Source organism: Eleginops maclovinus, chromosome 24, assembly GCF_036324505.1.
Source record: "Eleginops maclovinus isolate JMC-PN-2008 ecotype Puerto Natales chromosome 24, JC_Emac_rtc_rv5, whole genome shotgun sequence".
NCBI classification, from domain to species: Eukaryota; Metazoa; Chordata; class Actinopteri; order Perciformes; family Eleginopidae; genus Eleginops; species Eleginops maclovinus.
In genome coordinates, this window is record NC_086372.1 from 4698979 (window position 1) to 4717713 (window position 18735).

Below are 18735 nucleotides of genomic sequence, written 5' to 3' on the forward strand. Positions count from 1 at the left end.
AAACAGGGCAATGCTAACTTAAACAGCCTTAAAAACCAGTCATCTCTGCAGCTCTCTCCAGTGTTAATGTTAACCGATCGCTCTTCTGTTTTACTTTGCACTCAAACAGGAACCTAGCTGTAGCTTAAACTAGGAGACGTTAACTAGATGTTTTTCAGGACGGTAATACAAGACTCAAATGTACACATTGCAGAATGTAGCTGTAGCTGGAGATGCCCATCCACAAATACTCAAAAACTAAGTGATGTTTTTCCCTTTTTCACATCTTTCCTGGACCTCGTCTTGTTTTCCACTGAAGCTGCTAAAAAAATGATAAAGATGTACCCAAAATATTCTCATTATGTGTATTTTAGGCCGAAATGACTTCCCCCAGACTATAAACATGAGGCTGTTCATGTCCTCCTTTTAACTGGGCCATGAATGGAGGGGTCAGACATAGTTGTGTGTCTGACATTAATCTGATGTTCTGTTTCACTGAGCCTTTGATCACACACACATTAATAATAATCCATTAACTGCGGTGATGTTCGAATCCTTCCCAGAAAAACATCGCCTGTGGAGTTTGGTTTTCTGCCTCACACACGAGCACTCAATCAACTCTCAACTCAAGTCAGCTGCTGCCGCACATGTGAACAGTCAGGGGGGGGGGGGGGGGGGGTTGATGGAGCTTGTGATGCTAACGGGAGAAACTCTGGGAACATGTGTGGACATTCCTGCTCATCCCAGCTGTACTCCGCTCCGTGATGTAAGTTGTTATACGCATTTCTCTTTAGGACAACAACTTTTAAAGACGTGGGATTGACCTTTTTCCCTATTTTCTGACAGTTTATAGAGTTCAGATTTATCTAAAAAACAAAACTCAAAAAGCACTTATTACAGATGTGTAGGAGTTGTGAATCTAAATATGTTTTTCTGTTTAAACCACAGTTGCTGCTTTCCTCTCTGGCCTTCTGTTGCTCAGGGTCAGGTCTTTAGTTTGTCCTCCACCCAATGTCACATTTCTCAGAGGCACGTGCCCCCCACCCCCCCCGCCCAGCAAGCGCCCTCTGAAGACTCATAACAAACAGCAGACAGAAGCATAGTCTCGTCGCTGGCACCCATGGGGGGGGAGAGGGGATTATGGGGGATTACAGCCCTCTGATCCTCACTTTTCCTGCCCTCTGCACCTTCTCTCGCGCCCTACAAGTTTTGCTAAAGTTTTCCCCCTGAAATCACGACTTAGCGTCTGTAATGATGTTCCGTCGGTCTGTCTCGAGTGTTTCTTTATCATGTAGATCTCGTTTGGCAGCTTTTCTGAACGCCTGTCATCGCCGCTTTAATGGCAGGGTTTGGGATCCCTGAGAAGGTTTGTGAGGCATGCAAAACACTGACAAACACGGGATGAGGTTAATACATATCATGAGAGACGTTCGTTCCTGGTTTGGCTGCTGAGGATTCTTTGTTAGCATGGCGCACTAACTACAGATGATATTGAATTAGCTGTGGCTTGTGTTACTAAATGATTCTGTGGTTGACATACAGTGAATTTGTCCCCTCAAGCACTGAGACCGCAGTGATGTTCACTTAAAGAGCTCTCCTCTTGATCACGTTGTATATGGAACAGACTGTTCCAGGTTGTTAGAAGGACACTTGAAGTTTAATTATATGTCCTGTTTTTATTTGTTCTTGGGCTAACAGGACGGCCAGAGATAACTTGGTTTGTTTTAGCCACTAAAATGTAATACTCCACACGTATAATCAACTACAATGTATGTCTCACAGTTGTAAACCTCCGACAGTCAGTCAAGTTGCTATCCTGTCTGTAGATATTTGCGTGGAAATGTCATAATGGTGTTGTGTGAAGTCACAGGGACCTTGGACCACAAGTAGTCGTTGGTCGGCAGATAGAATTGAGTGCAGGCTTTTGTCTACAACTGTCCAAAGTCAAGACCATTGTTTCTAAAATGACAGAAATGTGCAGTAGTCTGTGTCCTCCTTTATCACTGTGGACAGCTTCAAAGACGTCCTCAGCAAACAGATAATTGTTTCCCATTGAGGCATCAACAGTAATTGACTTTGTATCCTCTCAGAGACTGACACCGGCGGTTTGATGAAGTGGAGACGGCGTGTTCTCTGCAGACAATGTGCTGATCAGCAACAATCAAGTGTGTACGTGCAGCCGTCACAGTGCCAACGTGAGCGTTTAGTGCGTCCTTCCTCTGTCTCTGCGCGGACACTCAGCAGTCTGAGATCAGACGGGAGGAAACAGAAGTCTCGACCTTGTGCGACAGAAATGTGATCAAAAACCACAGCAGCCACAAAAATAGCTCCAACGTGGCCGGGTTGAGAAAGAGCTTCGTCAGAGATCAGGTCAAAACAATAGTGTTATGGTATATGCGCCTGGAGCATTACTGAAGACAGGAACAGTCCCAGTAAGGCTAAATATCTAATGATATATGAATGTGCAAGCATCACTCCTTTATTCAACCTCAGTTTAGGTTGTGTGAGATGTATTGAAGCAGCAGATGTAGTCCGTATACCGTGACATCAGTCATTGGTTAGAGGACTACGGTGTTGAAAACTGGAGTAAGGTATCTCCTGTATTGCCATCTTGGTTTTGCTGACTTCATTTTGGCTCTTGGTCTTTGTCATATTGATTTTCTCCCTGTCACCATCTTGGTTTTTCGATCGCCATTTGGGTTTTTTGCAACCAGGCGTGAAGAAGAGGGTAAAGCTCAGTACTCAGAAACGCTGAAAAGTTTAAATCAACTTTCATGTAGTAAGTGTAAAACTTCTACGTGGAAACTAGGACCAGTTAGTGACCATCACAAGGCAGTCCCGTCCTAAAGCATACCCTAATTGACCATCGTTTACTAAATGCACATCATGCTGTCCTGAAGAAGACTGGAAACTATTGCTCGATCAGCCGCTTGATACTACACTACGAAGGTTCCCGTAGGAATACATGTGGACCTACACACATCTATATGTAATACTCACAATGCAGAAGTACATATCTGCCACGCTGACCTGACCCTGGATCAGCCCAGATACTGGAGGCTTTGTGTAGATCAGCAGCTGAAGGCATCATGTGGCTGACATCTGCCTGTCTGTGCTGACACATCTGCAGGAGCAGCCCACAGAGCCCACTCTCTGTTTGCAGGGACAGACAGACGGACGGGGGCTCAGTGCGCACACAAATTGACACAGCGGAGTTAAATAAACTCTGGATGCTTCCACAGACCCCCCCCCCAACACCCCTTCACCCCAACACCATCTTTTCTTGCAGCTGTGACTGAGATGCACAGAGCTGACAGACTGACTTTGTAGCGTGTCTCTTCAGTGCTACTGAAACTCTATTTCCGTGCTTCCTAAATGTCCTCGAACACTCTGCGTCTGGTACATCGTGTTCAACCACACGCGCAAATACAAACACACACTCCGAGGTCAGCTTCTATCGCCGCAGTGTTTCCTGTTTGCTTCCTTTTTTTCGAGACAGGAAGACAAATCCGCTGCTTTCGTTTTCTTCCTCTCACCTTTTAGGTTTCTCGTTTTACTTCCATTATCTGTTAGAAAAGGGCAGTGGGAAGTTATGCAACGTGTATATTTTATTCTCATTACACTGACATCTGAGTGTATTTGTCTTCCATATATTTTTGACGTATAAAAATCTGGTTGAATTGGCTTTGTTGCTATTGGACAGACATTTAAATCGGGCTCATATATTGAAGAATAACATGGATTTCCTTTATGTAAATCCTTTTTTTCAGAGGCTCCTGTATTGTCATAGATAGGATATGATAAGTGCCGTTTTCTCCCCTTCATACATGTACTTTCACAATATACCAGAATCTAAACTGCATTATTCAACAGTTCGGGGCCTGACCGTTACTTGACCGTTGAGATAAGACAATCTCCCGCTTAAAAATTCAGCACGTTCCTTTCAGTTCTTTCTATCTCACGTTTTCGGTCCGCAGCAGACGCACACGTGAAGCAGCATCAGCAGGCAGAAAGTGCAGGCAGAGGCAAGGAGAAAAAGGAAAGCTGAAATACTCAGTGCCATTAAAGACTCATTATTCCTATTGATGCTCAACACATTAGATGATGTAATCCCCAATGACTTTGTGAAATATGATTCTGACTGTGATCTACGTTCCCTGCATTAGGCATGTTTTTGCAACAGCTTTTTTCTGCAGTGTTTCTGAATGAGGTTTTCATTTTGACTTGACTCTCTACCCTGTTTTCCCCCTCTTTCACAGCCTATAATTTAGATGTTAAGTGGTACTATTCATATACATTCTTTCCATCAAGAAGGAGGAAGAAAACCAGAGCGAGAGGCTAAAAACCATTGACATTCTTCACCTTTTTTGTGCTTTTTGTGAGGCACAATGACACTGAAGAGATATAATAGACAAGCACATATGCTGTGTTGATCTGTAGGTCTCACCCCCACACACACACACATCGCCCTCCTCCTCTCTATAGCTGAGGGGTTGGAGAAGTACAGGCTGTTCTAGCACAGTTTGTGCATATACTTTACAGCTGACTCGCATGGACACACGCATCACAATGTATGCGCTGGTACGCGATGCACGGAGAGACGTTCCCACTCTCTGCATTGTGTTTGATATTCCCGTCAGGACGACCAAACAGGACACTGTGTCCTCACCGCACAGGGCAGGTGCTGAGCTGCATTAGAAGACAGATTAAACATGAGCGCCAGGCGTGGGACACAAAGAGGGTGCAGCAGTGTGGGTTATGGGATGTTGTAATGTTCTTTAATGCTACAGCATGGGAGGCTCACGTAGTATTTCCTGTTGTGCAACAGAATATATCATTTGCCTTATGTTGCACCATCTAGACTTCATACAGATTTCCTAATCATTTTACTGTTTGCATTTCCTATGTTTACTCAATATCTTAACTCTGAACTTTAAAGCCATGAGATAATAAGTCTGTCGCCACTGACATCAGGGCTCGAGGAAGTTCCTCGTAAAGAAATCATTAATACATTCTTGAAGTGTCTCTTTGGCACCCTTGCACAGAGTGTCAGAGACAGAAGGAAACTAAGGAAGATGTTGAGAATAGTCCAAAGGTAGATCCGATAGTGAATAAATCATAAGTCTAAACGTCGAGAATAACTTCTAGGCTTTGAGAATTAAGTTCAACTGTTGAGAATAGCGTAGAAATATCCATTATAAATCTATGTAGTCTCCAGTACTCCTCCGTACCTGTGTGAATAGCCTCTCGTCACGTTGATTTAAAAGCGCCCCGAGCTTCCAGACTAATTCATACCTCCTGTCTCTATATCCAAAACAAGATCTTCTTTCTCTTCTTTAATCAACATTGACACAAACGCTGTATTTGTAACTTAAGAAATGTGGGAATTTCAGCTTGGTACAACTCTCACCACCTCAGACTAGTGAATGTACACAAAGAGGCGCACACACAGGCTAGCACGCAATCCATAGTGGAGGGCAAACAAAAGCAGAGGAGGGGTCTGAGTGTCTGGCTGCAGTCACAATACAGCAGAGAGTGGGCACGGTGTGTAAAAGACAACCCATGCCTTTTCAGGTTCCCGCCTGCTCAGGATCGTCTGTTTCATCGCCGTACAGTATGTCGTCTTTACAACTCTAGGCACCAAAGCTGACTGTCACGGATAACAAAGACACGTCGAAGAAGAGACGCTACATTAAAGGCTTGTAATGGGAAGTGTCTGGAGAAGGTGCCAAGTGACACGCTGGTATGAAACACCTCAGCCTAGTGAAGAAATAACACTCTTAACAGTGTGACGAAGCAGAGCTTTAATATTTACTGCACTCTCCAATAGATCCTTATTCAAACCAAATGGTTTCTGAGGCCTGCAGCCACTGAGACCACTGATGCGCTCTTTAAAAAACAAACAGCAGCAGGAAATAGGCAAATATTGGCATCTAAACACCCACACACACCTGGTGTACAATACACAGAAAGGCTGCTGCGTGATGTGTTTAAACTGCCATGGGAGAAGTAGAGCCATGAAGAGTGGCTGCTTCTTTGTCATTATTTCTGCAGCCTGTAGCGAGAGGGATGTTGTAAATGTCCTATATTTAAACTACGTTTCAAGTGCTTGAAGAAAATGAAGTCAAGCCTTTTATATCGCCGTGTTTACATCGGAATACTGAAGGAGTAACATCAATCTGTAACGTCTTAAACTGAGAAACTGTCGGAGTATGGATTATTAAGGAAAAATATACATTATGAGCTACTGTAGGTCATCTAAGTCAGGAGGACCACTGACGCATAAAGTCTAGCTTTAGTCACACCGCTGTGAAGCTTCTCCTGGTCAATGCTAAATATTTTGCTAATTTTCAATGTAGTTTTGTCCAAATTTTGAGTATGGAGCACGACAAATAGCAAAACATTGTTACCTTGATGAATGGAAAGTTGTTTACTTTCTATATATGGTTACTGAAATGCTACGTTTTTGAGGAACATGGTTATCTTGCGTTACGCCACGTTGGTATGTTGCAAAAAAGCATGAAACACAATTCCATTAAACTTGACGGTTGAACTAGTTAGAGACAGTTTGAGTAACGCATATTATAGACATCCTCTCTAATATTGCTTTTTTTTCTTTACCCAGTTTAACTTTTACCAGTAAGACAGGGTGGGCCGCACCCTAGCTGGAGTGGGAGCATCAGGAAAATGGTCAATAACTACCACAAATCAAAAAGGACATCAAGGCTGAAGTATAAATACTGAAGAATAAAAAATGGTAATTCTGTTCCATCTTGTATAAAACGTGTCCTTAGCTGAGGTCAGTCGGTTCTCAGTCATATAGGAACATTTTAGGAACAGAACAGGGCGGGTAAACGGCAGGAAGTTGCTCATGTTTTTCATTTGCGATGTTCAATGCTCTGTGAAAAAAAAAGAGCGCTCGCTGCAGAGCGATAAAACTGCAGCTGTGGGTTCTTTGTGCCTGTGAGAGGGGGATATAGGGAACAGTATGTACGGGACAGTGCAGAGCTTTCCATCTCATGAGAGAAAAAAAAGACATTAAGGAAGGGTGGAGGGTGAAGGGGGGTTGTACTTGAGGTCTACATCCTTCCCACCATTGCTTCCCTCTCAGTTTTCATTCATAATTTACTGTCTGGATACAGATAAATGAACGCAGCCCCCCCCCCCCCCACCCCCCCCTCCTCTTTGCTTGCACGCACAGTCGCCCGTGACGTTGTGCGTGACCCGGGACTCCCTGCTGCCGTAGCTGCCCTACTTTCTAGCTGCAGAGGAACTAAATCGCCTCCTCATCACTGTGCCGCAGTTTCAAAGGAGGTCGGGGCTTATTGCATCTGGCATGGAGAGCACCCAGTGTCCTAGATGACTCTGTTTATTTACCACGCTCTTTACAAGTAATGTGCTGCCATAAAACTTTAAGAGCTCTCTGACTTTACGCTTCCCACCTGGGATTAATATACAGACGCCGGGCTAATGTAAGTTCATGTCCTTAAATGTAGGACGTTTTGGATGTGATCGGATTACAAACGAGGAAGATTAGGGGAAACATACACGAGTGTGTCCTCTGTATTTTACACACTTTAACTGTATGTAGGAGGGGTGTAAAGCATCTTAATAATGCACAATCAAGAGTCTGTGACTTAAGGCAGTTTCAAATGGTTCTGCATTGGCAAATATTACACTGTTTCCCACATCTACTGTCTCTGTGTGGGCACGTAGTTATGTATTTATTAGCAGCTTCACGCCGCCCACATGCTTTGTATTATGCAAGCCGGTTTACGGTCAAACACTTGCTGAATGTGTCCTCACATGCATTAAAAGGTCCTGTTTTTCTGCCATGGATACAGCACATCCATGTGTTTGCGTTGCTCAGGTACTCAGCGAGGTGGGGCTCTGTTACAGGAGTGTGTGTGTGTGTGTGAGGGTTAAAGGTTTTGTTTATTAGATCTATTTTTGGCTTTTACCTTAGTAAGTGAAACCTTTTGGACACGTCATAGTTATTTCCGACGAGTCACCATTTCAAGCCGGTGCAAATCTAGACATTCCTAACCACACCCTGGAAATGCTTTGAACACCTTCACCTGGTTTCTGTTTAAAAAGGGCACAGCTCCTAATCTAACGAAGAAGAACGCCCTTGTGACCCCCCCGCCCCTCCAGTGGGCTTGTTTTGAGAAGTATTTCAGTCACCAATGAGTCATGAGCTGAAATACGGCACAGTGTTTAAAGTGTGTAAAGTCAGCAGGTTTGCCGGTAAACTGGCAAGCTGTTGTTGTTTAGTCTAACAAGAAGCGATGGGAGCAATTAGAGGGCAGAGTGGTTTCCCCTGTGTGTGTGTGTGTGTGTGTGTGTGTTTGTCAGGGATATCCCCTCTCTGCTTCTTGTTAATTTGCTTATCCACACACAAACTACACTCTATCCCCCCCCCAACCCCCCGTGCACACGAGGGAGCAGCCTCACAGGTCAGGGTGAGTCACCTTGGGGAGAAAGGACTTTCGCTGGATGACTTTACAGAGACAGTAATTACTTGTACAAACAGAAGGAGGTAAATAAACTCTCTCGGGAGGCGAAGCTACACTCAAGTTGACTGAGCTGCCTCCGGAGGGGGTCTACGAGGCACTAAGCCTCTCAAAGCCAAAGCAAAACAATTAGCAGGAGCAAGGGGAAGATCGGTTTCTTTGGGACTGGATCAGCCCCTGAAGCTGAGTCCAACTTTTTGAAATCAAGTGCAAACCCGTCCGGGATTGTCTCCTGAGAAAGGATGGTCATTCGGGGCATTGAGCGTGTTCTCGGAAAGCTCGTCCCACCTTTCCTAGGGTGTGTCTGAACTGCGGATTGTGCACATGAGTCATTTAGGGTCAAGTACAATCAACCATCCACCAGCTGCTGAGTGGAAGTCGGTTGTAGCCTGAACCCTACTTCCCCTTGGTAAGATTGAGCACAAGATTTTCGATTCCGATTAAAACCTGGAAGCATCACAACTCTACAGTCTTGCTTGGGGCTCACGTAAAAAGGAGTAGTGTCTTCTCCGTTTAAATAACCTGCTTGCTGCACATGTACTTGACTGTGAGAAAGCAGACACCCCAGCTGTCTGTGTGAAAGTAAAATGTCAGGCGCTGCAGATAGACATCAGCGAGGAATGCGTTTGTTCAAAGCAGATGAGTGACAACACTTAAAAAAGGCATATATTCCTAAGAGGGGATTATGTTCGGCACATTGACACTTGTTTTTGAAATGGCTGTCACAGATGATTTGAGCTACAATAACTCAGATGCTAACAGAAGCTTGGAAACACACGACCGAATGGCACCGAAATACTCACACCCCCTTGATGCATTTGTTTTTTACACAGCTATGTTGGCAGTAAATATCCTCAACACACAGTAGCAGGAATTTATTACACACAACACTGCAGGAGAGGCATGCACATAACGATTTCTCAGGTCAGCCACGTTTTGCCTCCACGCAACATGCACGGGCAGCCAGCCAATGGGGTGTCACACACACTTCATCATGCACGAGCTAGGGAACAACCTTAATTGGGAGGTATGCAGAGGCAGGGCACTGACTTAGAAGCGTTTGCAGCCAATTGCTGGTATGATGTGCAGGAGGTAGATCTGCATAACTTGCCACCATCCGAAACAAAATGCTAATCAGCTCAAATCTGGAGAATCAGAAATTACATTTTCTGCTATTGTATGTATTCAAAAAGATGTCTAGGTGTTGGAAAAATGAAGGATGCCATGCAGCAACAGGGGAACGCTACAGGGCCCAACAGTATGATAGAAACCATCACGTGAAGAGATTGGAGGACACAGCTCTATAATACCGAGCTGAATTCATCGTAAAATGCACCTTAATAAAACATCATCAAAATAGCTCGGCCATCCCGCAGAAAACACCGTTTTTTACAACATATTTGTATGATGGACCCGTAGAAATGGACCTTTTATCTCTTTTGCAAGAAAACTGTAAATCCCCAGCGGTGTTTCCTTTGTCAATCTCCAAACTCCCCCTCTGTGTTCTCTATTTCAGCAGCCAAGAGTATTTGCAAATGATCGCTGGTGCCAAAGTGGAATAGACAAATGCGTTGCAAGCCAAGTAAATAAAAGCAGCATGTGGTTGAAGGCTGGTGATAAATTAATTCCCTAATTAGCTAGGCTTAAAAAGCTTCCACTGGGAGGATATGAAAGGCATTTATTTCAAGAGTTTCTTTACAAAGGAAAGTGGAAACCCCTCGACATGTGCGTGTGACTATTTATAACTTGAGTGAAGCGGTAAGTGGTGCTTATTTCTTATCATGCAGTAACTGATTATTTACCTTTTTGTATTTAGGTTTGAAAAAGATGACTCGTGCATTGCTAAAAGGTCACGCTGTTGTTGTGTGTGTTGTGGGGGAACCATAAATCCCCTCCAGCCAGTATGTTTCTATCGTTGCCTGTCCTTCAGGGAGTATGTTTTGGGACAGTTGTCCATGACTTTGTTTTTGTTGGACAGTTTAAGGGAGGCTGAGGACATGCGAATGAGGTCATTGCATTGCTGTGGTACAGCAGGCCGACTGTCTGCAAACACTCCCCAAACGCACCTTTAAGGAAATAGCCCAATAAACTAGAATGTGTGGTAGAGGAATGACTCCTCGCTTTTGGCACACGCTGTCCCTGTGATGTCAGCCAGTGTGGAACTTCATGGATAATGACTTTATACATGACACTCATCATCCAGTAAACGTTTTCTGAGTTTATGGGACATTTTATATTGCACAAGAACACCACAATAAAAATAAATAGGGTTCAATCTTGAACTGAGGTGGATTGATTTCTATTTATGTCACTCAGAATTAAATTCCAATGTTCTCTTGCTATTTTTGTTGCTATCCCTAACTGTTACCCTACTTATTGAAAAGGGAATAATGTTACCAATTACAAGATTCTTAACTGTAACTTCACAATTGTAATACAATTCATAAAATCCTAGGTCTTGAAATGTTGATTTAGGACATTTCCATTCCAATTAAGGCCTTATTTTTAGATCCCTAAATTGAACACATTTTGAGGCTTTCTAACAAACGCACTCTAAATTAATCCTATTTAATTCACAACACAGCTTCATGTAGCCCATGTTAACAAATATGGTCACAAATCCTAAATGGAAAAATTAATTTTAGTCAAATATTAGCATGTGTTTGTGTTGAAATATCAAGTGGTTCACTAAAATATGCATGAATGCTAGGAGAGCTTTTGAAAGCTGGCCCCGACACATCATCTCTCCGCGGTTGATCCAAAACCTACACAAAGGCAGTCGCCGCGCACTGTAATTGCATTATCAAATATACATGCCAACAATGTTCTGAAAAGGCAGCGTGATTGTCTGATTAGTTTTGAGTTATGGCTTAAGTAGCAGGGTCAGTCACGCCCTTGTTAGCCTGCATTGGGGCTGTCACCTCGCGGAGCATCAGGGGCCCGTTGGAGCGGAAGTTGGAACAGCGTGTACCAAAACAACATCGACAGTTAGAGCAGACACTTGGCTTCTGTTTTGCACGGGACGCTGTAGTGGACACTGACCGGACAAACCGATTAACGGTCATTACCTGACCTAAAATCCTATCCCACACACTGCTGATGCTGCCCCTGATTTAAGCCTCAGAACGTGCAGTGCTGTCCTGTCATTAAAGGAGCTCAAACAATGTGATCACAGACATTTTGATGTTTCTGCTGAGACTTCCATTACAAAGGGGAACACGTTCTGCTATAAGTGAGTTAATATCAAACTGCTGTGAGGGATTTGTGATGAAACAGGACCAGGCCGTTTGGTTGACACTGATGCCCCCTGCTGTTCAGATGTGGTAACAGTCACACTTATTTCTAATCAACCAGACCTGTTCAAGGGATAGCAAAACGATGCTATAAAGTATGATTTGATTATGTTTATCCATCTTAAACTAGCCTGACACTGACCGCTGAGTCCTGAGATGACCCCCGCTGCCCTTTAAGCTCCGCTAGCTGTCTCTCCATGTGGTAAACCTCCTCAGACATTTGCCTGAGAAAAGCACATACAGTTTGGCAGTGTTAAATATGTGGAACCGTGTTGTAATCAGAGCACTTTATTTATTTTAAATACAGTATCATCACTGGTGTTGTATTGGATTTATTTGTACCTGTGGACAGCCTGGGCCCTGCTCAGTTGGCAGTGGAGACGCTTCACAATGGCCTCATAGCGCTTGTTCTGGATCTGAGAAGAAACATTCAGTTGGAGTTTTAATTGTGGATGAAACAGGAACAGAATTATGATCTTGGGGCTTGAGACCTGACACAGTTATTGGTGCTTTTGTATTTGAAATAAGTTGTGTTGCATTTATGTCCACTGCTAATATTGGCTAAAGGGAATTTCTTCAGTATTGTGACCGTGTGTGTTAAAGCATTTAATGTACAGTGGGGCAAAAAAGTATTTAGTCAGCCACCAATTGTGCAAGTTCTCCCATTTAAAAAGATGAGAGAGGCCTGTAATTGTTATCATAGGTATACCTCAACTATGAGAGACAAAATGAGAAAATAAAATCCAGGAAATCACATTGTAGGATTTTTAATGAATTAATTGGTAAATTCCTCTGTAAAATAAGTATTTGGTCACCTACAAACAAGCAAGATTTCTGGCTCTCACAGACCTGTAAGTTCTTCTTTAAGAGGCTCCTCTGTCCTCCACTCGTTACCTGTATTAATGGCACCTTTTTGAACTCGTTATCAGTATAAAAGACACCTGTCCACAACCTCAAACAGTCATACTCCAAACTCCTCTATGGCCAAGACCAAAGAGCTGTCAAAAGACACCACAGACAAAATTGTAGACCTGCACCAGGCTGGGAAAACTGAATCTGCAATAGGTAAGCAGCTTGGTGAGAAGAAATCAACTGTGGGAGCAATTATTAGAAAATGGAAGACATACAAGACCACTGCTAATCTCTCTCGATCTGGGGCTCCACGCAAGATCTCACCCCGTGGGGTCAAAATGATCACAAGAACGGTGAGCAAAAATCCCAGAACCACACGGGGGGACCTAGTGAATGACCTGCAGAGAGCTGGGACCAAAGTAACAGAGGCTACCATCAGTAACACACTACGCCGCCAGGGACTTAAATCCTGCAGTTCCAGACGTGTCCCCCTGCTTAAGCCAGTACATGTCCAGGCCCGTCTGAAGTTTGCTAGAGGGCATTTGGATGATCCAGAAGAGGATTGGGAGAATGTCATATGGTCAGATGAACCAAAATAGAACTTTTTGGTAAAAACTCAACTCGTCGTGTTTGGAGGAGAAAGAATGCAGTATTGCTTCCAAAGAACACCATACCTACTGTGAAGCATGGGGGTGGAAACATCATGCTTTGGGGCTGTTTTTCTGCAAAGGGACCAGGACGACTGATCCGTGGAAAGGAAAGAATCAATGGGGCCATGTATCGTGAGATTTTGAGTGAAAACCTCCTTCCATCAGCAAGGGCACTGAAGATGAAGCGTGGCTGGGTCTTTCAGCATGACAATGATCCCAAACACACCGCCAGGGCAACGAAGGAGTGGCTTCGTAAGAAGCATTTCAAGGTCCTGGAGTGGCCTAGCCAGTCTCCAGATCTCAAGCCCATAGAAAATCTTTGGAGGTAGTTGAAAGTCCGTGTTGCCCAGCGACAGCCCCAAAACATCACTGCTTTAGAGGAGATCTGCATGGAGGAATCGGCCAAAATACCAGCAACAGTGTGTGAAAACCTTGTGAAGACTTACAGAAAACATTTGACCTCTGTCATTGCCAACAAAGGGTATATAACAAAGTATTGAGATGAACTTTTGTTATTGACCAAATACTTATTTTCCACAATCATTTGAAAATAAATTCATTAAAAATCCTACAATGTGATTTTCTGGATTTTTTTTTCTCATTCTGTCTCTCATAGTTGAGGTATACCTATGATAACAATTGCAGGCCTCTCTCATCTTTTTAAATGGGAGAACTTGCACAATTGGTGGCTGACTAAATACTTTTTTGCCCCACTGTATATCATAACGGGAATAATAGATATTATTCTATGATAGCAGACATTGAACATCTTAAGGTTTTGGACTTTAGGTGGCCAAATGAATCTCGTCAATACACGCCAGTTATCTGTAGATTCATAGCTGATGTAAATTAATAAGTGTTAGTAGTGACCCCATTTCTCCCATACCTCTATGTCTTTCTTTATCTGGGTATGAGTTAAAAACTCTTTTCGCACTTGCGCTTTCTTGACAGATATAGACTCCCTCATCTCAGAGATCTCCTTCTTCAGAGTTTCATTCTCACTCTGAAAGAAAAGAGATGGACACAATAAACTTTAAAGTTTCAAAAGAGTGAAGTATCCTCTAATGTAAGTTCTCCACCTTTGCCATCTGCACTGTGTTCCCATTTGGATTCTCCAAATCTGCCTTCAGCTCCCCTTTCTTCTCTCTCAGCATCTGGACAACTGCTCTCTTCTCCTCCAGCTCTCTGTGGGCCTCCGTCTGGCTCGCAGCATGCAGAACAGCTGCTCTGTGACACTCCATCTTGCTTCGGTAAGCGTTGAATCTCGCCAGTGCCGTGCAAGCGTTCTCCTCCTCCTCACTTATACCAATGTGGATATCTGTTATTTCCTTGCTGATGGATGCGTAGCGCTGATGCTGGACTTTTGTCTGCTGCTCCAGGTGCTCCATCTCGCCCTCCAGCATTAGGAATTCCCTGGTTTTAGATCTCAGCTCCTGCTCTAACATCTCACCCTTGTTCTCAACCTCTGAAAGAGTTGCCTGATAAGGGAGGCAAACCAAAATGTCCAAATCACTGTCTAATCCCCAATAATACATTTTCTTCGAAGCAAAGGTGTTTGCAGGAAGCAGTAAGATCACACTCACAGCTTTGAGAGTCTATTCCTTTTTGCATGGAAGCATATTCCATAATAATCAACTACATGCATGTGCAAAAAAAAAAAATGAGGTAGACATGTTGTTACACATTATTACACTAAACTGGGGTGAATAAGAACCTGCAGGGAGATGAGTGTCTTCTGTTTGTCTTTCAGGGCCTCAGTCTGGGCGTAGCCATGTTGACTGACATCCTCCACGGCTTTGGTTAATGAAAACCTAGGCTTCTCCTGTACTCCTGGGGGACAGTAAGTGTGATGAAGTGACTGTAAATGTTCACATGACAAATGTTAGGGATTTAAACATGTAGCTTAAGAAACCTATAGTTAAGTTATAGCTAACTAGCAGCACATACACGTGTAATAGTGAGTTAACAGCTTCAAAGAAGGTCTCGAGGGAGCTAATATTCTCTAGCCAAGACCGGTATGCTAGTTTATTAGCCTAATATTAGCATTATTGTTTTGATCGAAGTTAAAAAGCCCCCCTTAGACTCAGTCAAACAAACTTCCACAATATTGTTGATGTGTTGTCTGTGAGCATGTTTAACTATATATTTTGTGTTAATTAATACAATACCATCTTCACTGGCTCCAAATGTTGACATTTTGACATCAGTCAGCTAACGATCTGTTAGCGAGAAGCTCGTTATAACAATTATAATCGATGTAGCAATTGATGTTGCTGACAATAAAAGATGTATTTGAGTGTTTAAGCAACTGAGTCTACAGTTTAATGGGCAAATATTAAATTTCGATGATTTTTTAACAAATGGTAATTATTATATAGCTATTTATTTGTATTATATAAAAGTCAACTAACTGCGTAAACATAAAACTACAGTTCCCAGAAGACACTACGGCTCGACCTGGTTACGCTTCCAAAGCAACATCCGGTCTCTACAGCTAGCAACAGTGGAGGTGACAGTTGTTGCTAACACTAGAAGAACCACACATGGTGTATTCTTCTACCTTATGAATGTTGCTTTTTTTAAAGTAGTGAAATGCTCTTTAATCGCTTGCCTCGACTCTGCTCTTTGTGTAGTCGTGTATTTTATAGCAGCAGAGGAAGAGGAGCAGTATGGAGGACACTAACAGGACACACCAGTCTGAAATATGCTAACATCACACAGGTGCAGCACTGGGGCACAGTAGCACCAAAACGCCTCTCTCACAGTGACTTTGGGGACTTGTACGAGACTGAGTCTGTGCAGAGGTTTCTCCAGCAGCTCATGGAGGAGTACAGAGACACCAGTAAGAAGATACAGCATGCACAACTCAGTGAATCAGACAGGAAAATACTTATCAAGAGGCAGAAGGAGCTGCTGCCTCTGGCAAATGTGTTTGAGAGTATTGAAGTAGCCTTGAAAGACCTGGAGGAAGTCCTATCACTCCTGCAGAGTAAGTATTTTATTGTGTTTTATAGAAACAATTATAATTTCACAATTTAGTACCACATAGATCCTTTAGCTGTTTATTTTGTCCATTTAAAGTCTGACTAAGTCTTGCAAACTAAGAATATAAGGTTCGTACAAATCTAATATGCATTGTGTATTTCAGTTGGGAAATATCTGAAAATGCTGTCTTGCTTTGCGCAGGTTCAGCAGGTACCAAAGATGAAGATGAAAAGTTGACGCAGCTGTTGAAAGACGAGGAAGCGCAAATCTCACACAAGATTTTGGCCTTAAGAAAAGAGGTGAGAAGCCAAGGGCACGATTAGACATTTATAAAAACCTGTTTAAGTACAGCTATGTATATATTTCACATCCTTTTATGTATATATTTCACATCCTCAAATCTGTATTGTTGATATTGTAAATATTCTTCTCTCTTTTTCACTATTTTATTTATCTTTTGCACCATGTATGTTGAGTTGTTGGAGGAGCACGCGACATAAGATTTTCATTGCCAACATATACGCTGTATCTGCTGTGCATATGACAAATAAAACCTTGAAACCTTGAAACCTTGAAACCTCATAACATAATGTTCTTTCTCTCCAGTTAATCAGGGCTCTTGTTCCTGTCGACCCTCTTGATACCAGTAATGTTGTGATGGAGGTTGTATCAGGACGGACAACAGGAGGTACGAAAAGATCTACACTCTGTATTACATAAAGACACACCAGTTTGTAAATATCCATTGATGTGGTTTCAGGGGACATCTGTCAGCAGTTCACAAGGGAAATGTTTGACATGTACCAGGGCTTTGCCTCTTACAAGAATTGGGATTTTGAGGTTTTGAACTACACAACTGCTGAGATGGGTAAGTCACATTTTGCTTTATATAACTCTTTCATCATCTAGTTGAATGAAGCTTGAAATGTCTTTCCTTTCTGTTTTATATTCTGCATCATGTGGCTGTGTTATATGGCCAAATTCATTCAATAACATAGACTGTGTCTCTAAGGTGGCCTGCACCATGCAGCAGTGAGAATAGCGGGGGAGAATGTGTACAGACATGTGAAGCATGAAGGGGGGACACACCGGGTGCAGAGGATCCCCGAGGTGGGCCTCTCCTCCAGGATGCAGCGTATCCACACGGGAACCATGACTGTCATCATCCTGCCTCAGCCAGTGGAGGTACACTCCTCTCTGCTTTCTCCTCAGGCTGTGTTTAAATTATAACATTAAATTGTTTTACAATCCTCTCTGTTTTTTGTCTCCCGTGTTCATAGTTTGACGTGCAAATTGATCAGAAGGACCTTCGCATCGACACGTTCAGAGCCCGGGGCGCTGGGGGCCAGAGCGTCAACACAACAGACAGCGCAGTGCGCATCGTTCATCTTCCCACGGGTAAAACCTGCAAGAGTATTTCAGCTCTGCTGTCGTATCAGCATCACGCCTTGTCATTCATTCTCTTGCTTATCAACAGGTACAACAGCTGAGTGCCAGCAGACCCGGTCTCAGCTGAAGAACAGAGACACCGCCATGCGCATGCTGCGGGCCCGGCTGTACCAGAGCATGATGGGTAAAGACACTGAGCAGAGGCATTCAGCACGAAAGCAGCAGGTAAGTGAACTCACAATTTTTCCTAGGAACAAGGATATACTATTTAGAACTCTTTAACTTCTTATATGTTCACCCCCATTTACTACAGGTGGGCACACGTTCTCAGTCGGAGAGGATTCGAACCTACAACTTCAGCCAGGATCGCGTCACAGACCACAGGACTGGATACGTAACGAGAGATATAAAGGTGAGATGCACATTTTCTTTTGGGATACTTCTTCATCATGCTTCATTTCTTGGACTGTTTCTCATGAGTTGAAATGTGTTTTGCTGTTAGGAGTTCATGAGAGGAGGCGAGGCTCTGGAAGATCTGATCTCTGACGTGCATGAGCATGCAGAGAGGGAGGCTGTGCTGGAGGTGGTGGAGAGCAGCGGTGTGAAAGAGTCCGGACAGTCTGCACACTGATGTCAAATGTGCTGAACAAGTACTGTGACTGCACACCAGAGCTGACATGATATCAATATGAGTGTATGCAAATGATGCGATGGAAGACTAACTGAGAAATATATATATTTTTAAATAAATTATATCAATACTTTAAATGCATTTGCTTATCGATGTAGTAAGTTATTACTAGCTCATGTAAGTTGAAAGCTGCACACATATACTGAAAATATATTTTACTATGTAGCTAGCTTTCAGATCCTTTACTCAGTAAAGGTGCTAATGCCACAGTGTGAAAGTACTCAGTACACAAATATATAAGTGAAGTACACCTAAATTGTATTATTTCCACAAACAATTACTTTATTTTTAGCATTTGTGCTCCAAGGTGGAAAGCCTGAGCTCTCGATCTCCTGCACACAGCGGAAACTCAATGGTACGGGAAACCTGATCCATTATATTCA

At 43.1% G+C, this 18735-nt stretch overlaps 2 protein-coding genes across 5 annotated transcripts; one reads left to right on the forward strand and one right to left on the reverse strand.

Moving 5' to 3' along the window:
• Positions 1-684: 684 nt before the first annotated feature.
• Positions 685-18626, forward strand: mtrf1 (mitochondrial translational release factor 1). Of its 4 annotated transcripts, none has more exons than XM_063877410.1 (11): positions 685-745; positions 14439-14537; positions 16009-16276; positions 16474-16571; positions 16879-16960; positions 17033-17140; positions 17285-17457; positions 17553-17670; positions 17750-17886; positions 17975-18073; positions 18164-18626. In XM_063877410.1, the coding sequence occupies exons 2-11, from the start codon at positions 14499-14501 to the stop codon at positions 18290-18292; spliced, it is 1251 nt and encodes a 416-aa protein (XP_063733480.1). In that variant the 5' UTR covers positions 685-745; positions 14439-14498; the 3' UTR covers positions 18293-18626. The 4 variants fall into 4 exon arrangements, with proteins under 4 accessions (XP_063733480.1, XP_063733479.1, XP_063733481.1 ...); XM_063877409.1 differs by lacking the exon at positions 685-745 and adding an exon at positions 14246-14353 and having other exon boundaries at positions 18164-18451; XM_063877411.1 differs by lacking the exon at positions 685-745 and adding an exon at positions 15038-15127 and having other exon boundaries at positions 14490-14537; positions 18164-18447.
• On the reverse strand, positions 11907-15483 carry LOC134861177 (coiled-coil domain-containing protein 122-like). The gene is made up of 5 exons (XM_063878205.1): positions 15456-15483; positions 15002-15117; positions 14174-14290; positions 12128-12201; positions 11907-12009 (listed from the first exon to the last, which is right to left on the reverse strand). The coding sequence occupies exons 1-5, from the start codon at positions 15481-15483 to the stop codon at positions 11907-11909; spliced, it is 438 nt and encodes a 145-aa protein (XP_063734275.1).
• Positions 18627-18735: the final 109 nt, after the last annotated feature.